This window comes from Gigantopelta aegis, chromosome 2, assembly GCF_016097555.1.
Source record: "Gigantopelta aegis isolate Gae_Host chromosome 2, Gae_host_genome, whole genome shotgun sequence".
NCBI classification, from domain to species: Eukaryota; Metazoa; Mollusca; class Gastropoda; order Neomphalida; family Peltospiridae; genus Gigantopelta; species Gigantopelta aegis.
The window spans coordinates 10749883-10770185 of record NC_054700.1 but is presented as its reverse complement, the minus strand read 5'-3'; the positions used below and the strand labels follow the sequence as shown (position 1 = coordinate 10770185).

General features: G+C 37.6%; 1 protein-coding gene across 3 annotated transcripts in view; it reads left to right on the top strand.

Annotated features, from left to right (window-relative positions):
- The window catches only part of LOC121381114 (AT-rich interactive domain-containing protein 3C-like), a 121078-nt gene extending 104810 nt beyond the window's left edge, over nt 1–16268 (top strand). For 2 of the 3 annotated variants that reach the window (XM_041510253.1, XM_041510234.1), the window contains 3 exons: nt 1747–1988; nt 11845–12105; nt 15488–16268. In XM_041510253.1, the coding sequence (XP_041366187.1) occupies nt 1747–1988; nt 11845–12105; nt 15488–15591 (607 nt within the window). In that variant the 3' untranslated portion in view covers nt 15592–16268. The remainder of the gene's footprint in view (nt 1–1746; nt 1989–11844; nt 12106–15487) is intronic. The other variant, XM_041510243.1, reaches the window with a different exon arrangement.
- Nucleotides 16269–20303: the final 4035 nt, after the last annotated feature.

Here is a 20303-nt window from a genome sequence, read left to right as displayed (position 1 = left end):
CCTCTACTGTCAAAAGAAATTCCAATTTCAATTTCTTCGGGGTTCGCTCTCAGCTGGGTAAACAAGAATAAAGACCCGATTCTAGCGCGGGAGCTTAATTTATTCCAAATATGTCATCATTTTGTTCATAATTTTCATGGCTTGTTGATATACCATACTGTTTCACACATCAAACCATATTTCTGAAAGATCTGTTTTTGTTCATGGATCGTGAAAAAATATGATAGAATGCTCCTGTACATAGCGGAGGAAATTACAGCCTGTCAGAAGAAAATATTGGAATGAAACCCAAGATGTAATTGATGTTTGCAGATTTGTTTGGAATTTGTGTTTAATGAAATTACATATATCAAATACTGGTGTGTCAGATTGTGGCTTTCCGCTTGATTAATGGGGACAAGAGTTATCCAAATCACTGGAAACAAAGAACCTCCAATCCACAGTGCTGGTATACTCAGCTCAGTGGCTGGTGTTGAAAACGATAAAGACAACTTGCTTTACAGAAAGTACAATGTTCTGTGCAACATTTCTCTGGTGCTGAAGACAATATATGCAACTTGTTTTAAAGAAAGTACAATTGATTTTTTTTACAACAGTTATCTGATGTTGAAAACAATACATACAACTTGCTTTATAGAAAGTACAATGTTTTGTGCAACAGTTATCTGATGTTGAAAACAATATATACAACTTGGTTTATAGAATTTTTTTTTTTTTTTTTTTACAACAGTCATCTGATGTTGAAAACAATATATGCAACCAATTTGATAGAAAGTACAATATTCTTTCACAGTTGAGTAACTATTGTCTAAATTATACAAAGTGTTTGATCAAAATACAGTATTCTGTTGAAGTCAGTAACCAATAGATTTACAAGTTGTTTTATTGTAAATACATTACTGTGTTAAAAAAAGGTTTCTTTTGTTTAACAACACCAATAGAGCACATTGATTAATTTAATCATCAACTATTAGATGACAAACATTTGGTAATTCTGACTCGTAGTCATCAGAGGAAACCCGCTATATTTCTCCTAATGCAGCAAGGGATCTTTTATATGCACTTATCCACAGTTATTCTGTGAAAGTCAGTAACCATTGCCTGATATTGAATAAATATACAAGTTGTTTTATAGAAAGTGCATTATTCTGTTCAAGTTGAGTAACTATTGTCTGACATTCAATAAATATAGTTGTTTTATAAAAAGTACATTATTCAGTCAAAATGGAGTAACCATTTCCTGATGCTGCATAAATATACAAGTTGATTTAAAATAATAATATATTTTCAAATTTGAGTAAATATATTGTCAAAAGATGAATTAATATACAATTTTTTTTTTAATTTTTTTTTTTTTATAGAATATACAATAATCTGTCCAGTCTCAGTAACCATTGTCTGATGTTGAATAAATAATGTACAAGCTATATTCTAGAAAGCACATCATATATTCAGTGTTGTTGTTATAATATAATAGTATTTTTCTTATGTTCATTAAGTAAAAAAGTTGGGGGGGGGGGGGGTTATATATGAAAAAGTCTGTAACCATTTTATGATGTTGAATAAATGTAACACCCAACATTTATTACAAAATACAATCTTCTCTTTGAAGAAATTGGCAGTTCTTAAAGGATATGAACCAAGCAATGCAAATTATTATTCTTCCGTTTTTGTATATTACATGTACATTACAAATGTTAAATAATTATTGAAAGACGGTAATGTGAATTTCTTTTTCTTTTTCAGATATATGAAATATTTATATCCGTATGAATGTGAAAAACTCAAAATGAGCTCGCCTCAGGAACTGCAAGCAGCGATTGATGGGAATCGTCGTGAAGGACGCCGGTCTAGCTATGGCTATGACCTGTCCCCTGGTCCAACACTGGTTCCTGCGAGCCACCACCTCAATGGGACCCTGATGAATGGCAAAATAGGAGTGGGTTCACCCAGCAAGCTATGGCCTCACATGGACGATCATTGTGATGGTAAGCAGTTTTATTTCTATTTTATTTGGAGGGGCAGCTAGGATGTAGCGCAGTGGTAAAGCACTTACTTGATGCACAGTCGGTTTGGGATCGATCCCTGTCAGTGGACCCAATGAGCTATTTCTCATTCCAGCCAGTGCACCACGACAGGTATGTCAAAGGCTGTGGTATGTGTTGTCCTGTCTGAGGGATAGTGCATATAAATGATCCTTTGCTACTAATGGAAAAATGTAGCAGGTTTCCTCTTTAAGACTAATGTGAAAATTACCAAATGTTTGACATCCAATAGCCAATGATTAGTAAATCAATGTGCTCTAGTGGTGTTGTTAAAGAAAAAACCACCTCTTTTATTTTATTTCAATTTTTACTTTTATTTTAGTTCCATTTTTATGTTTATTTTATTTTGATTAAGTTGATTTCATGTTAATTTATTGTTGTGTTTATGTCTAATTAAGATTTAAGAATGCTATCATGAGCAGGATAGAGATTAATAATTAGTTTTTAGTGAATAATACATGCATTAAGAAATATTTAAAACACTGCTCTCATGTACGTTAGATACTGTTTACCTTACAACTCATGTAAAAGGGTTTTTCTGACTTGCTTGATGTAAGATAAAATTAATAGCCACTCATGTAGTATTTCACTATACCAATATGTTTGATATTGGTTAAAATTTCATAACTTTTATGCATCAATAATTTTGCAACCATTAAGTTTGTAAAACAACACTGTCCTATATTAATAGGTTAAATTTTTAAAACATGGATTTTATGATATGCATTAATAGTTTGCTTTTAAGTTTACTTGATCTGGTTTTTAAATATTATTTCTCTCTGTTTTTGGATAATTCAAGCACTTTGAGAAATTAAAGAACCTTTATTTTTACACATAAAACTGTATTTCTGAAATTCTTGTTTGAACTATGTTACTTATAATAAGATTTTGAATTTTGTTTTATTTAGAATTAAGGTTTTTGTCCGTTTATTTATTTGATCTTAATGCTTTACCAAATCAATTGATTTTAAATGTTTTCAAACATTCATAAAAATTTTAAGTTTTAAATCAGATTTTAAAGTTTTTGTTCATAATATGCACAACAAATAAGTTGTTGATTTCATTTTTTTTTTTAATCTGAGAAATGCCAATAAATGTTGATACCTAGAGTATTTTCAAGCTGATATCGATTTCAGAACTTTAATTTCTCATAAAGATCTCAACTTCCTTTCAATATCAAACGATCTTCAATTGGTATAGCAAAGTAACAAGTACTTTGTAAATATAATAAAGTTGGATGTTTTCAAACAAGATCAATTGCAACAAAGTGTGAGTAGTTTACAGGAAGATATCATTTTAAATCAGGCCAATAAAGTTCCCTTCTTTGATCTCATGTCTTGATGCTTGTTTACGGTTTGCGATTGGAAATCTAGTCGGCAAATTCATAATTCACTCATTAAACAAAACCAGCTTTGAATGTGTATTTTATATGAATTCTGTGTTGTTCAGATCCTAAATATCAAAACATTGCCGGTGTTTTTCGTACACACTTTGACATGTATTATGATAAGAAGTCAACATATTGGATCTTAGTTCTTGATCTCTTCAAGTGGCACGTGACTGCACCTAACAGAAGGGACCATATGGCAAGGGATCTTTTATATGTACTTTCCCAAAGACTAAACATTTGTAATACCAGTTGTTGGACACTGGTTGGGATGGAAAAAAAAAACCCAGTAGGTCTGCTGAGGTGGTTTGACCCTACAACCCAATCTGCTCAGGTTACTGTTCTACCGACTGAGCTGAATCCCACACTTTGTATATCAAAGGTCATGGTATGTGCTGTCTTGATTGAGGCTAATTACTGCTAACTGCCGAAGCCGATATGTTAATAATGAGCGTCTTCTCTCCCAGTTGTCATTTGCTGTCTGTGGAAAAGTGCTTGTGAAAAAATCCCTAGTTACATTTTCGTTGTAATATTTCATTTCATTTCAACTTATTTTCATGCTTATATCCAATTAAGGTTCAAGCACTCTGTCCTGGGCACACACCTCAGCTGTCTGGGTTGTTTGTCCAGGACAGTGGGTTAGTTGTTAGTTGGTTAATGGTTAGTGAGAGAGAAGAGGGTGTAGTGGTGTTACACCTACCCATTGAGCCCTTAAGAACTTGCTTTGGGTTGGAGCCGGTACAGGGCTGCGAACCCTGTACCTACCACTGCACCACCGAGGCCGGTTCGTTGTAATAATCTGTGTGGCAGAAGAGGAATTTCTCTCTCATCATCTAGAGTGGTTGTTGAACAATCCTGTTAGAGTAAAGTTACAGTTTGTTTTGCACATTAATTTATTAATCATCGGCTATTGGATGTCAAACATTTGGTAATTGTGACATATAGTTTTAAAGAGGAAACCCACTACATTTTTCCAGTAGTAGCAAGGGATATTTTTTTATGCATCAGACAGGATAGCACGTACCATGGCCTTTGATATACCAGTTGTGGTGTACTGGCTGGAACGAGAAATAGCCCACCGAGGGGAATTGATCCTGGACCGACCACATATCAAGCGAGTGCCTTACCACTGGGCTACGTCCCGGCCTCTTATTCTGTTAGATATCAACTTAATTTAACTTTAACATGTGTTGCAGTCTTGTTAAACAAACACACATTCCTTTCCTTTTCTTTCCTTCACCCACTTCTTACCTTTCTTCCTTGGGGTGAGATCTTACTCAGACAGAAGAATAATTGCTTGAGGTGGGGGTTTTTCATGGGGGTTTTTCCCATCCCAAACCATGCCCCACAACTGGTATGTCAAAGGTCCTGGTATGTGCTTTTTTTTTCATCCAGAAAAGTACATGTAAAATTATATATCCATTGCTGATAATGTAAAAATGTTGCAGATTTCTTCATAATTACCATATATTTGATATCCAATAGCCGATGGTTAATAAATCAGTGTGCTGGATAGTGGCATAAGACATTGGAGGGACATTAAATGGGCAATGTTTAGAATTCCACAAATGTATTCTGTACTTAATATTAGGTAAGAATGAACGAAATGCATATTTAATAACACCCCCAGGTAGGAAGGAAAAAACATTGCCTACTGGGCGTCAAACAAAAGGATTAACTGAAAACCCATCCTACCTTCTAGTCAACACCCCCATCTGGGCTGACCCTGGCTAGGTCATGGGCAATAAATAATATTACATGTTATCAATCTACAGATCTGTCTCACTGGTAGGTGCTAGCCGAGTTTACATTCCAGTGGGGCTCCCACCCAGAATCATGAATTCACTGTTCAGCGGACCGGCCTCGGTGGTGTCGTGGTTAGGCCATCGGTCTACAGGCTAGTAGGTACTGGGTTTGGATCCCAGTCGAGGCATGGTATTTTTAATCCAGATACCGACTCCAAACCCTGAGTGAGTGCTCCACAAGGCTCAATGGGTAGGTGTAAAACCACTTGCACCGACCAGTGATCCATAACTGGTTCAACAAAGGCCATGGTTTGTGCTATCCTGCCTGTGGGAAGCACAAATAAAAGATCGGCTGTGATAGCCGAGGTGTGTGCCCAAGACAAGATGCTTGAACCTTTATAAAGCACAAAAATTTACTTAAGAAAAGAAATTAAATAATCCATCAGTTTCAGTTTGATTTTCTTGTTTTTTTATCCAGTTCATTTTATTTTCATTTTAACTTATTTTCGTGCTTATATCCAATTAAGGTTCAAGCATGCTGTCCTGGGCACACACACACCTCAGCTATTTGGGTTGTCTGTCCAGGACAGTGGGTTAGTTGTTAGTTGGTTAGTGGTTAGTGAGAGAGAAGAGGGTGTAGTGGCCTTACACCTACCCATTGAGCACTTAAGAACTCGCTCTGGGTTGGAGCCGGTACCGTGCTGCGAACCCTGTACCTACCAGCCTGTAGTCCGATGGCTTATCCACTGCACCCATTAGGCCGGTGTATCCAGTTAAGCTGTCTATCCAGGACAGGGAATATGGAAATGGAAATGTTTTATTTAATAACGCACTCAAAACATTTTATTTATGGTTATATGCTGTCGGACATATGGTTAAGGACCACACAGATATTGAGGGAGGAAACCCATTGTCGCCACTTCATGGGCTACTCTTTTCGATTGGCAGCAAGGGATCTTTTATATGCACCATCCCATAGACAGGATAGCACATACCACAGCCTTTGATGTACCAGTCATGGTGCACTGGCTGGAGCGAGAAATAGACCAATGGGCCCACTGATGGGGATCGATCCCAAACCGACCGCGCATCAAGTAAGCGCTTTACCACTGGGGTACGTCCCTCCTATCCAGGACAGGGATGAATGGTTATTGGTTAGTGAAAGAGAGGTCAGGGTAGTGGTCTTGTGCACCTCCCCATTCAGTCATTTAACTTGCTCTGGGTGGGAGGTGGTACTGAGATTCGAACTCAGTACCTACCAACTTTGCTCTGGGTGGGAGGTGGTACTGAGATTCGAACTCAATACCTACCAGCTTAAACACAACTATGCCACCAAGACTAGTTGCTAAAGGTAGACAGACCTAGACTTAAAATAGTGACCAAAAACCACACACAAAAAACCACAATCAAAAACAAAATCTGTGTCCACCTTGCATCACAACCCCCCCCCCCCCCAAAAAAAAACCCAAAAAAAAACCCCCAACAACCCCAAAACAATCAAAAACAAAATTTCTGTCCACCCTGCACCACAAAAAAAACCACAGAAAGAAAATCCTCAAAAAAATCTGTCCACCCTGCACCACAAAACCCCCACAGAAAAAAAAAAAAAAAAAAATCTGTGTCCACCCTGCATCAAGCAAGTGCAAGAGTCAGCCGTGCATCTCGACTTCCCAAGCTGTCCGACGCCTCGTTAATTCCCTGCATCCCATTCTTCCACCCTCTCCCCGACTGTGTCCCATCACAGACGTATAATTTTCATATCCACTACCCCATTGTGGCGAGGAACGACTTACAGCGAAATGATAACACCGCCAATTGCCGGTGAGGTGAGCTGAGGAGTTACTGGCTTATCGGATATCTGTCAGGATAAATCAAGCAACATTCAACGGGCTCAGACACATGAGTAGATGAGAAGTAATTTGTAGGCTATAATTTCAACGTAATCTAATAGTATTTTCCACTATTAAAAAGAGATAGCTTGTCGAATGGAAAGCAGTATTTTTTTGTCTCTCTTTCTCTCTCTTTCTCTGTCTGTGTCTGTCTCATGACTATAGATATGAGATTGCAGTGTGTGTTTGTGTGTGAGCTTACTCCGCAACAACACGGTGTCACCTTTTTATGATTCCATCCAACAGAGGGTCTCACGTTACACTTTATCAACAGTCCTATCAGAATGAGTTGGACCTTTAACCCCCACAGCGCCATATAAATAGGTATCATTTTATCACAGAAAAACAAGAGTTGCTTCGTACAGTCGGATCGCTGGTAAAACGACACCCTTTTATAACAGCCATCTGTACTTAGGTGACACCTTGCATAACAATCTCACTGGTAAGAATGTCTTCCATAACAATCATATAAAGAAAGAAAGAAATGTTTTATTTAATGACATACTCAACACATTTTATTTATGGTTATATGACAACACAGAGTTTGAGAGGAAACCCGCTGTCGCCACTACATGGGCTACTCTTTCTGATTAGCAGCAAGGGATCTTTTATTTGCGCTTCCCACAGGCATGATAGCACATTGGCCTTTGTTGAACCAGTTATGGATCACTGGTCGGTGCAAGTGGTTTACACCTACCCATTGAGCCTTGCGGAGCACTCACTCGGGGTTTGGAGTCGGTATCTGGATTAAAAATCCCATGCCTTGACTGGGATCCAAACCCAGTATCTACCAGCCTGTAAACCGATGGCCTAACCACGACGCCCCCGAGGCTGGTAACAACAACCATATAAAAACATAAAAGGCACCTTGTATAACAACACTTGCTGTTAAGAATATATTGCATAAGCTGAATATTAAACACAAATAAAAAAAACCTTGGTTAATCTCTACCTGTCTATAAAGATGACCGGGGAAGGATTTAGCTCAGTCAGTTGAGTGCTCACTTGAGGTGCATGTGTCGCAGGTTCAAACCACCTTGGTGGACTCATTCAGCTGTGCACCACAACTGATCAAAGGCTGTGGTGTGTGCTTTCCTGTATGTGGGAAAGTGCATATTAAGGATCCCTTGCTGCAGTAGGAAAAATGTAGTGGGTTTCCTCAGATGACCGGCCGCGGTGGCGTCGTGGCAGGCCATCGGTCTACAGGCTGGTAGGTACTGGGTTCGGATCCCAGTCGAGGCATGGGATTTTTAATCCAGATACCGACTCCAAACCCTGAGTGAGTGCTCCGCAAGACTCAGTGGGTAGGTGTAAACCACTTGCACCGACCAGTGATCCATAACTGGTTCAACAAAGGCCATGGTTTGTGCTATCCTGCCTGTGGGAAGCGCAAATAAAAGATCCCTTGCTGCCTGTCGTAAAAGAGTAGCCCATGTAGTGGCGACAGCGGGTTTCCTCTCAAAATCTGTGTGGTCCTTAACCATATGTCTGACACCATATAACCGTAGATAAAATGTGTTGAGTGCGTCGTTAAATGAAACATTTCTTTCTTTCTTTCTTTCCTCAGATGACTATGAGTCAAAATCACCAAATGTTTGACATCCAACAGCCGATGATTAATTAATCAATGGGCTCCAGTAGTGTTATTAAAGGAAACCAAACGTTGTTTTAACTGTGTGTTTTACATGGGATATCCTGTATCATGGTGTACCTTGTGTTCTAATGTACCGGCAGTTAATATAATGACCAGAGGAAAAAGAAGGAGGAAATGTTTTATTTAACAACGCACTCAACACATTTTATTTACGGTTATATGGCATCAGAAATATGGTTAAGGACCACACAGATACTGAGAGAGGAAACCTGCTGTTGCCACTTCATGGGCTACTCTTTTCGATTAGCAGCAAGGGATCTTTTATATGCACCATCCCACAGACAGGGTAGTACATACCACAGCCTGTGATATACCATTCATGGTGCACTGGCTGGAACGAGAAATAGTCCAATGGAACCACTGATGGGGATCAATCCCAGGACGAACAGAGGAATCTAGCTGTTAAATAATTACCTAAACATGCAACCACCATTAAGGACCTTGAAGGGACCTGGCTAGATAGAAAGAAAGAGGGACATGTCAATAAATATGGATGGACGGATGAATAGATGGGGCTAAATGAGATTTTAAATTGGAATGGATAGATGGATATATAGGTGGATGGGAAGATGGGAATTGGTGGATGGATACATGGATTGATGAATGGATGGGTGAAGTATGAATGAGAGAATATATGGGTAGATCGATAGATGGGGATGAATAGATTGGGATGGATGGGTGGGTGGATGGATGGATGAAGTATGAATGAGAGAATATATGGGTGGATGGATAGATGGGGATGGATGGGTGAGTGGGTGTTGGATGGATGGGGATGGATGGGTGGGTGAATGGATGGGTGAAGTATGAATGAGAGAATATATGGGTGGATGGATAGATGGGGATGGTTAGATGGGTGGGTGGGTGGATGGATGGATGAAGTATGAATGAGAGAATATATGGGTGGATGAATAAATGGGGATGGGTGGGTGGGTGTTGGATGGATGGGTATGCATGGGTGGGTGAATGGATGGGTGAAGTATGAATGAGAGAATATATGGGTGGATGGATAGATGGGGATGGATGGATGGATGGGGGTGAAGTATGAATGAGAATATATGGGTGGATGGATAGATTGGGGATGGATGAGTGGGTGGGTGGGTGGATGGATGGATGAATGGATGGATGGATGGATGGACGGACGGATGGATGGATGGATGGAGGGATTGATGGATGAATGGGTGGACGAATGAATGGATGGATAAATGAATGGGGTTGAATGAGATACTAGTTGGATAAATAAATGAATTGATAGATGAATAAAAATTATGAATAAATGAAATGTTAATGGCACGCAAGCATGAATGAAAATAAGTATTAAGATATATAATTACATTTAGAAAATTAAACCTTTACACTGACAATGTAAGGTGTTTACAAGTTATAGAAAACACTGAACAAATTTCTCAAAGGAAGGAAGGTAGGAAATGTTTTATTTAATGACGCACTCAACATATTTTATTTACGGTTATATGGCGTCAGACATATGGTTAAGGACCACACAGATATTGAGAGGAAACCGCTGTCACCACTTCATAGGCTACTCTTTTCAATAAGCAGCAAGGGATCTTTTATATGCACCATTCCACAGACAGGGTAGCACATACCATGGCCTTTGATATACCAGTCGTGGTGCACTGGCTGGAACGAGAAATATCCCAATGGGCCCACCGACGGGGATCGATCCCACACCAACCGCGCATCAAGCGAGCACTATACCACTGGGCTACTTCCCACCCCTAGTTTCTCAAAGAGGCATACAGTCAAACCTCGATAACTCCACCTTCGATGTCTCGAAAACTTCAATCTCTCAATCTAAAGTGACAGTCCCGGCCGAGTTGCTATACAAACTAGTAATAACGGCCTTCGAAAACTCAAACTTCAAAAACTCGATAAACTCGATCTCTCGAACTAATTCTTTGGTCCCGCCATAAAGATTTAATAGAGTATGCACCTTTAAAACTCGACGCGTGTGGATTGATCAAACTGTTGTTGCGGATAGTATTTTAAAGACAAATGTATTGTCAATCATGTCAATCAAGCGAAGCACGCCTGTCTCGGGTGGTCTTGGCTGTCGAGGATTAATGTGATAATTACAGAATAATAGATTGCCGACTAAGCGGAACGAAATGATCCTGTGTTTGGTAGTCAGTGTTCTACATGGTGGAGAGCCTTGCTAGTTAATACATAATTACAGACACAGTCTGGTTAACTTCAAAGAGCATTTGTAATAATTGTTAGCGCTGTTTATTTTTGCTCTCAAAGGCATGAATCAGGTCAAACTTTAGCTTTTCTATTCATGCATCAGTCATTTAGTTATGTTAAGAATTGATACCTCACAGATCAAGCAATCTGGGGGAAGGACCTGGTACCTTGGAGACAGCCAGATCAATTTGAAAAAGTTCTGCTTTCTTGTCATCCAAGCAATTTTGTATTGGTCCCAGAATGGAGAAAGAAAGTAGTTGTGTGAAGCGTAAATAATTTTGTGTAAAACAAATGTACTTAGTGTTATTCAGCATTCAGTGTTTTGTTAGTTAGTTAGTTACATTCTGCCATGTTTTGACATCTGTAAAATATATCAATGTTCATTATATAATTTACTTTCTATTATTATATATGTATGTAAATGCCTTCTCTTTTTTTCTTTTTTCTTCTGTCAATAAATACATGTAGCCTATATGCCCAAGCATATATTTCAAATTCATCTGGGTTATCTTTTTTGTTTTGTTATTTACTTACTTTTACAATATATGCAAAATGAATCTACCACAAGTGTCACAGTTGCCAATACCTGGGGTGGGGTGGGGTGGGGTGGGATGGGATGGGATGGGGTGGGGTTGGGGTGTGGTGACAGTGCTATATTAATTCGCCTTTCAACTGGCGATGCATAGTTCAGAGGTACGCTTCTTACAATATTAAGCAAAATCAACCAGCTGCAATGCAGTTTCAAATTTGAACTCTTATATATTAATTTTGAAAACTTGAACTCCCTGAAACTCTAACTATTTTCTCGTTCCCTTCAAGATCGAGTCATCGAAGTTTGACTGTATATTTTCTATTTCAAGAAACTGTGAACGGTACTCTAGAACCTTAAACAGTGACACATGTTTTTCCTTTTTTTTCCCAGCTGATGATGACAGTCTACCGCCGACACCAATTCCACACCCGGCACACCTTGGTAACCGAGGACTCACCGAGCGTGATGCCATAGCCATGGAGGTTGCTACGCGGGCGATGGAGGAGGCGACTCGCAAGATGGAGGCTGCGTCACGAACACCCTCAGTGGATGAGCCCGCCCGGAAACGCATGACAACCGAGGAAGAGCGACTCCTGGCCCACGCGGGCATGCCCAGCGCCCATCTGAAAATAACGAGCAGAAGTATGTATTGTAAGTTTCCCAACCTGAAAATAACAACCTGAAAATAACAAGCAGAAGTATGTATTTTAAGTTTCCCAACCTGAAAATAACAACCTGAAAATAACAAACAGAATTAAGTATTGTAAGTTTCCCAACCTGAAAATAACAAACAGAATTATGTATTGTAAGTTTCCCAACCTGAAAATAATAAACAGAATTATGTATTGTAAGTTTCCCAACCTGAAAATAACAACCTGAAAATAACAAGCAGAAGTATTTATTGTAAGTTTCCCAACCTGAAAATAACAAACAGAAGTATGTATTGTAAGTTTCCCAACCTGAAAATAACAAGCAGAAGTATTTATTGTAAGTTTCCCAATCTGAAAATAACAAACAGAATTATGTATTGTAAGTTTCCCAACCTGAAAATAACAACCTGAAAATAACAAACAGAATTATGTAGTGTAAGTTTCCCAACCTGAAAATAACAAACAGAATTATGTATTGTAAGTTTCCCAACCTGAAAATAACAACCTGAAAATAACAAACAGAATTATATATTTTAAGTTTCCCAACCTGAAAATAACAAGCAGAAGTATTTATTGTAAGTTTCCCAACCTGAAAATAACAAACAGAATTATGTATTGTAAGTTTCCCAACCTGAAAATAACAACCTGAAAATAACAAACAGAATTATGTATTGTAAGTTTCCCAACCTGAAAATAACAAACAGAATTATGTATTGTAAGTTTCCCAACCTGAAAATAACAACTTGAAAATAACAAGCAGAAGTATGTATTTTAAGTTTCCCAACCTGAAAATAACAACCTGAAAATAACAAACAGAATTAAGTATTGTAAGTTTCCCAACCTGAAAATAACAAACAGAATTATTTATTGTAAGTTTCCCAACCTGAAAATAACAAACAGAATTATGTATTGTAAGTTTCCCAACCTGAAAATAACAACCTGAAAATAACAAGCAGAAGTATTTATTGTAAGTTTCCCAACCTGAAAATAACAAACAGAAGTATGTATTGTAAGTTTCCCAACCTGAAAATAACAACCTGAAAATAACAAACAGAATTATTTATTGTAAGTTTCCCAACCTGAAAATAACAAACAGAAGTATTTATTGTAAGTTTCCCAACCTGAAAATAACAAACAGAAGTATGTATTGTAAGTTTCCCAACCTGAAAATAACAACCTGAAAATAACAAGCAGAAGTATTTATTGTAAGTTTCCCAACCTGAAAATAACAAACAGAATTATGTATTGTAAGTTTCCCAACCTGAAAATAACAAACAGAAGTATGTATTGTAGGTTTCCCAACCTGAAAATAACAACCTGAAAATAACAAACAGAATTATATATTTTAAATTTCCCAACCTGAAAATAACAAACAGAAGTATTTATTGTAAGTTTCCCAACCTGAAAATAACAAACAGAATTATGTATTGTAAGTTTCCCAACCTGAAAATAACAAACAGAATTATGTATTGTAAGTTTCCCAACCTGAAAATAACAACCTGAAAATAACAAACAGAATTATGTATTGTAAGTTTCCCAACCTGAAAATAACAAACAGAATTATGTATTGTAAGTTTCCCAACCTGAAAATAACAAACAGAAGTATGTATTGTAAGTTTCCCAACCTGAAAATAACAAACAGAAGTATGTATTGTAAGTTTCCCAACCTGAAAATAACAAACAGAATTATGTATTGTAAGTTTCCCAACCTGTAAATAACAAGCAGAAGTATTTATTGTAAGTTTCCCAACCTGAAAATAACAAGCAGAAGTATGTATTGTAAGTTTCCCAACCTGAAAATAACAAGCAGAAGTATTTATTGTAAGTTTCCCAACCTGAAAATAACAAGCAGAAGTATGTATTGACCTGCAACTCCAATAATAGTGTTTTGTTTAACGACACCACTACAGCACGATGATTAATTAATCAATGTATGTCAAACATTGGGTCATTTTGACATATATATACATAAAGGAAATCGGCTACATTTTTCCATTTTGTAGCAAGGCATCTTTTATATGCACCATCCCACAGACAGAATAACACATACCACAGTCTTTGATATACCAGTCGTGGTGCACTGGCAAAAACAAGAGGTAACCCAAAGGGACTGATCCCAGAACTGACTGCGCATTAGTCGAGCACTTTAAAACTAAACTGTGTCTCACTCCTACAGCCTTTAAATATCCATATACTATTGCTAGTTTCACTTTGTTTTTGCATTTACCATAGTTTGACACCCAATAGCCGATGTATTTTTCGTGCTGGGATGTCGTTAAACATTCATTCTGTTGCTAGTTTGAGTGGCTGTTTAATTCAGGTCGAACTGTCGACATTATTAGCCTTCACTGTATAAAATGTACATCACCTTAATGGTTATGATTGTGGAATTATTTTTTAATGTGCCTAATGTCGACAATGGCCAGTGAATATAAAATACATAAATCTCCTATTGGAAGCACATTTGCATGAATGATTCACGTACATCTATCAGCCGAGAATGTCGCGGCAGAGAGGCTTTTTATTTGATCAACATTAAAGCATCAAAGCCACAAGTGATATATGCAATTAATTTGCTATCAGACCAATTTGTACTGTTGTTCCTGGATTCCACTCAGGTGACTGGGTGCCTGTACATAATGTATTAATCAGGGAGTCTGGTTACGCACTGTTAAAGACATCTCAACAATTTACTGCTGCGCAAAACAGGCAGCACTGGGTTTTTTTAACACTTGTTTGAAGCACATATCTCTTGTTAAGAGATAAAATAGCTGAGGAAGAGAGCATCAGATACTTAATCAGTTAGTATTGTATGTAGTTGAGGGGGGGGGGGTAGAGTGGGGGGGTTAAAGTTGGGGTGTGTGCAGGTGATCTACTCCAAACATAGTTTTTTCTTTAAAAAGTGAGATTTTTGTATTAAAAAGTGTCTGTTTTAGTATAAAAATATTGGCGTACCCACAATTTTATATTGGGGGGGGGGGGGGGGGGGGGGCACCCAGACAGTTTATGAGTCAAATGAATACACCCAATTCCATCAATCGTCCACTAAATATTTTGTAAAAAAAAAAAAAAATCTATTAAATTAAATTATTCATTTGTAATTTGTGGGTATATATTTCAAGGTATAGTGCTTACATTTTAAAGCAAAAGTCCTGTTTTAATCAAGCACCTGTCTTAAGAGACCACTTTATAATATATAAAGATCATCAAACCATACAAATTTACCTGTATTAAGTGGCAACCTGTCTAAAAAGTGCTATATCAAAGTTGCATAATGACGGCTAAGGACTTGTCACCAAAATTATTTATTGTCCAAACAATAATTTTTTTTTTTTCCAATGTTTAATTTTTTTTTTTTATTATTTTTTTCTGTGTTATTTCAGATGATGGTCGGTCAGAAATTGACAACTCGCTCGTTGTTTCCATGGAGATCAACGGGATAATGTACCAAGGGGTGTTATTTGCACAACATCCACGGAGAATGTGAATAAACGGATCATATTTCATTCACTCATGAACCAAAATTAATTCATGAACCAAACCAATTCATGAATCAAATTCATTCATGAACCATAATTAATTCATGAACCAAACAAATTCATGAACCAAACTAATTCATGAACCAAAATTAATTCATGAACCAAAATTTGGTGGGACTAAAAACTTGAAATGGAAGAGGACTGGGAGACATAATATGCTTGCAGAAACGTTTTAAGTTATTTTGTCTTGCATGTTTCCGTATCTGGGTTAATAGAAAAGAAGAAATGTAACCCATGCATGGAATGGGATTTTGTAGACAAAATGTTTTTTTTTTAAAACTCCCAAGTGACATTGATGTCATTGTTATTATGTTGTTGATGGTTGGCATGACAATATAGTTCATCTGAAAAATAAACACATTTATATCAGATTTGTGAAATGTCTTCATAAGATATTATATTGGTTGTACATAGCATTTCTCATTTATTGTGCGATATTTGGTGATGCCGATAGTTTTAGTGTGTGCGACTTGGCAATCGTCTTAATGGGACCTTGTAAATCATGCAACAAAAAAAATGTTTTACATACGTATTGGTCATTGTATTTCTGTACAAAATACTCATGCATCAAAATGTATGTGTGCACAAATCATGTATGTGTTTTTATTAAAATTATTTCACTCAACATTTTGGGTTTTATTTTGTTTTGTTTTTTTATCAGAAGCTTGCACATAGGATCATGTGTGTTTTGTTTTTTATCAGAAGCTTGCACATAGGATCATGTGTGTTTTGTTTTTTTATCAGAAGCTTGCACATAGGATCATGTGTGTTTTGTTCAATGACACCACTAATCATCATTTATTGGATGTCATCCGGCCTCGGTGGCATCGTGGTTAGGCCATCGGTCTACAGGCTGGTAGGTACTGGGTTTGGATCCCAGTCGATCCAGATACTGACTCCAAACCCTGAGTGAGTGCTCCACAAGGCTCAATGGGTAGGTATAAACCACTTGCACCGACCAATGATCCACAATTGGTTCAACAAAGGCCATGGTTTGTGCTATCCTGCCTGTGGGAAGCGCAAATAAAAGATCCCTTGTTGCTAATTGGAAAGAGTAGCCCATGTAGTGGCGACAGCAGGTTATATAAATAAAATGTGTTGAGTGCGTTGTTAAATAAAACATTTCTTTCTTTTCTTTATTGGATGTCAAATATTGGATAATTCTGAGGTAGGGCTTCTAGAATTCGCCATGGGATCAGTGATTTTCAAAATATACTAGCCATGATTTAAAATTCACTAGCCCTACTTTACTTTAATCTAATACAATTTTACTAAATAATAATAATAATCAGATGTGTCACCTAAAGAGGGAGTTAGAGCTTAAAAACACTAACATTGGGAATTGGGTTGGGGTCAGGATATGCATATTTACAAAATAGACTTAACTGCAACATTTGATCTCTTCTTTTTTTTCTTTTACTTTTTCTGTAAAAGCGTCAGGCATGGCAATAGTAATTATTTACTAGCCCAGCACTGAATATCACTAGCCATGGGAGTGGGGCTACCATAATCTAGAAGCCCTGTCTGAGGAAATAAACAATATTTTTGCTTCAGCAGCAAGGGATCTTATATGTGCACTTTCCAATTGACGGGACATCACATACCACAGTGTTTTATATACCAAAAGATTTTCAATCTGATTAACAATGTTTTCATTTTGATTACCACTAGATACATTTTTTTAGTAAGATCTGTTCCTGAATTGAATATATGCGACATCAACGGCTGTGGTATGGGCTATCTTGTCTATGGGATGGTGCATATAAAGATCCCTTGCTGATGCTGGAAAAAACTCTAGCAGGTTTCCTCTCTAAGACTATATGTAAAAATTAAAAAATGTTTGACATCCAATAGATGATGATTAATAAATCAATGTTCTCTAGTGGTGTCGTTAAATAAAAAAAAACCTTGAATATAGGGGGGAGGCTGACGAGGAGGGGGAAATCAATTGAGGAACAGCTCTAACGTGGATTGATGAAATCTCCATAGAGCCATGTGCCTAGGTGACCTTGTAAGACTTTTATAGAGTCTAGACACAACACTCTAGAATAGAGTCTGAGACCCTAATGTCATGACAACGCCATACAAATTGTATGCATGTGACGTCATTAGAGATTGAGTCTGAAGTCTAAACGTTTTATAAGTATGTCCCTGATCATCCTAGATACTTTTTTTTGTTGTCCTGGCAGAGTTAGCAGTGTGTTGATTAGTCGAATGAAAGGTCATCTGGACACATGATTAACACGTCTTTGGTTAGATCTTCTGTCGGAGATCTGGAGCCGGTTGTTCTAACGTTAGTTGTCAGCTTAACCAATGGTCAACAGAACTTTTTAAAACCAAGGACAAATGAAGTTTATTTTGTTTTTGTGCAAGGAATTAAATGAAAAATATTAAGACTAACCCAGTGTTAATTTAACTATGCTTTGAATATCTGGATCCAGAGGTCAATACAGCCAGTAAGATCTCGTATTCATTAGTCTTCATCAGCTTGAGGTGCTTGTGTCGCAGGATCAAACCACCTCGGTGGATCCATTCAACTGACTGGAGTTTTTTTGTTCCAACCAGTGCACCACAACTGGTCAAAGAAGGAAGGAAATGTTTTATTTAATGACGCACTCAACACATTTTATTTATGATTATATGGCATCGGACATATGGTTAAGCACCACACAGATATTGAGAGAGAAAACCTGCTGTCGCTATGCTTTTCAATTCGCAGCAAGGGATCTTTTATATGCACCATCCCACAGACAGGATAGCACATACCATGGCCTTTGATGTACCAGTCGTGGTGCACTGGCTGGAGCGAGAAATGGCCCAATGGGAAGGGATCGATCCCAGACCGACTGCGCATCAAGTGAGCGCTTTACCACTGGACTACGTCCTGCACCACAACTGGTCAAAGGCCGTGGTATGTGCTTTTCTGTCAGTTGGAAAGTGCATATAAAAGATCCCTTTTTGTATTAGGAAAAATGTAGCGGATTTCCTCTGATGTTTGACATCCAAACGCTGATGATTAATTAATCAACATGCTCTAGTGGTGTGGTTAAACAAAGCAATGTTTAGTCTTCATTACTAATAAAACGGAAAGGAATGTTTGTTTGACACAATCCCAGCTCTTTTTAAAGGTTAGTGTTAACATTTGATCAGTAGAAAATTAAAGTTTGTTTTGTTTAATGACACCACTAGAGAACATTGATTTATTAATTTTGACAATCAGTCTTAGAGAAGAAACCTGCTATATTTTTTCTATTAGTGGAAAGTGATCTTTTATAGGCACCATCCCACAGAGAGGGTAGCACATACCACAGCCTTCGATATACCAGTCGTGCTGCACTGCCTGGAATGAGAAATAGCCCAGTGGGCCCACTGACAGAGATCGATCCCAGACCGACCGTGCATCAAGCGAGCGCTTTACCACTGGGCTACATCCCGCCCCTTTGATCAATAGAAAAAAAAGGAGAAAATCTGCCATGATATAGGCTACTTCAACTGATAAAGCAGCATGTGATATTTTATATACACTTTCCCACAGACAGGACAGTACATACCAAATACCTTTGATAGACAGGACAGTACATACCAATGAGGTTCAATCCTATGACCATAAATCATTCTGCTAAGCCCTCTACTGAGTGAGCTAAATCCTGTCCAAAATAGTCCATGTGCATGGTTGGAATGAGAAAAAAGAATCCATGGAGAATGATTGATTCTGTGACCCATTGCTCATCATCCTGTTCCTACCAGATTTAAAAAACCAAGCTGTTGTCTGTTAAAACATACAGTAAACGGGTATAACATTGTATATGTAGCAGTATACTTTCCATTTCAACTGTCTGTTTTGTTTAACAACACCACTAGAGCACATTGATATATTAATCATCAATTATTGGATGTCAAACATTTGGTAATTTTGACATATAGTCTAAGAGGAAACCCACTACATATTTCCATTGGTAGCAAGAGATCTTTTATATGCACAATCCCACAGACAGGATAGCACATACCACAACATTTGATATACCAGTTGTGGTGCACTAGCTGGGACGAGAAATAGCCCAATGGGCCCACCAGTGGGGATCAATCCCAGACTGACTGCGCATCAAGCAAGTGCTTTACTACGGGGCTACATCCTACCCCCAGCATCTCACCTAACTTTGAATATCGCATTAAATAAGACCATGCCTGCCATTGGTACGATATGTGACTGGCCATTAAATTCTTGTAATTGTATTTGAACTAGTATTAATTAACAGCTACTTTTATGCTTGAAACATGTGCAGGATGTCACTAAACACAAGATAAAAACTTCTTTTTTTTTGAAACCAGGATAATCAAAGAAGCATCACATTATGTTTGAAATGAGCAGCTTAACCTCTTTTTTTCTAATTTTCTTCAAAGGACATACCCTAATTTTTAAACACTAAGGCATATATTTTACTATTATAGCCATTTTTGATAACTGAAATCATACCTTACTTCGATTTTATGGTTTAGATTATCAATTTCTGTACATTCGAAGTGTTTTTGGTCATCCTGGTGTTTTTAATATCACAAAAATGCATTTCTCATATTTTAAAAATGCACATACGTCTGAGAACAATTATGGAGTCGAGTTTTAGTCTATTTTTAGAGGGTATTTCACCATTTCAAAGTCACA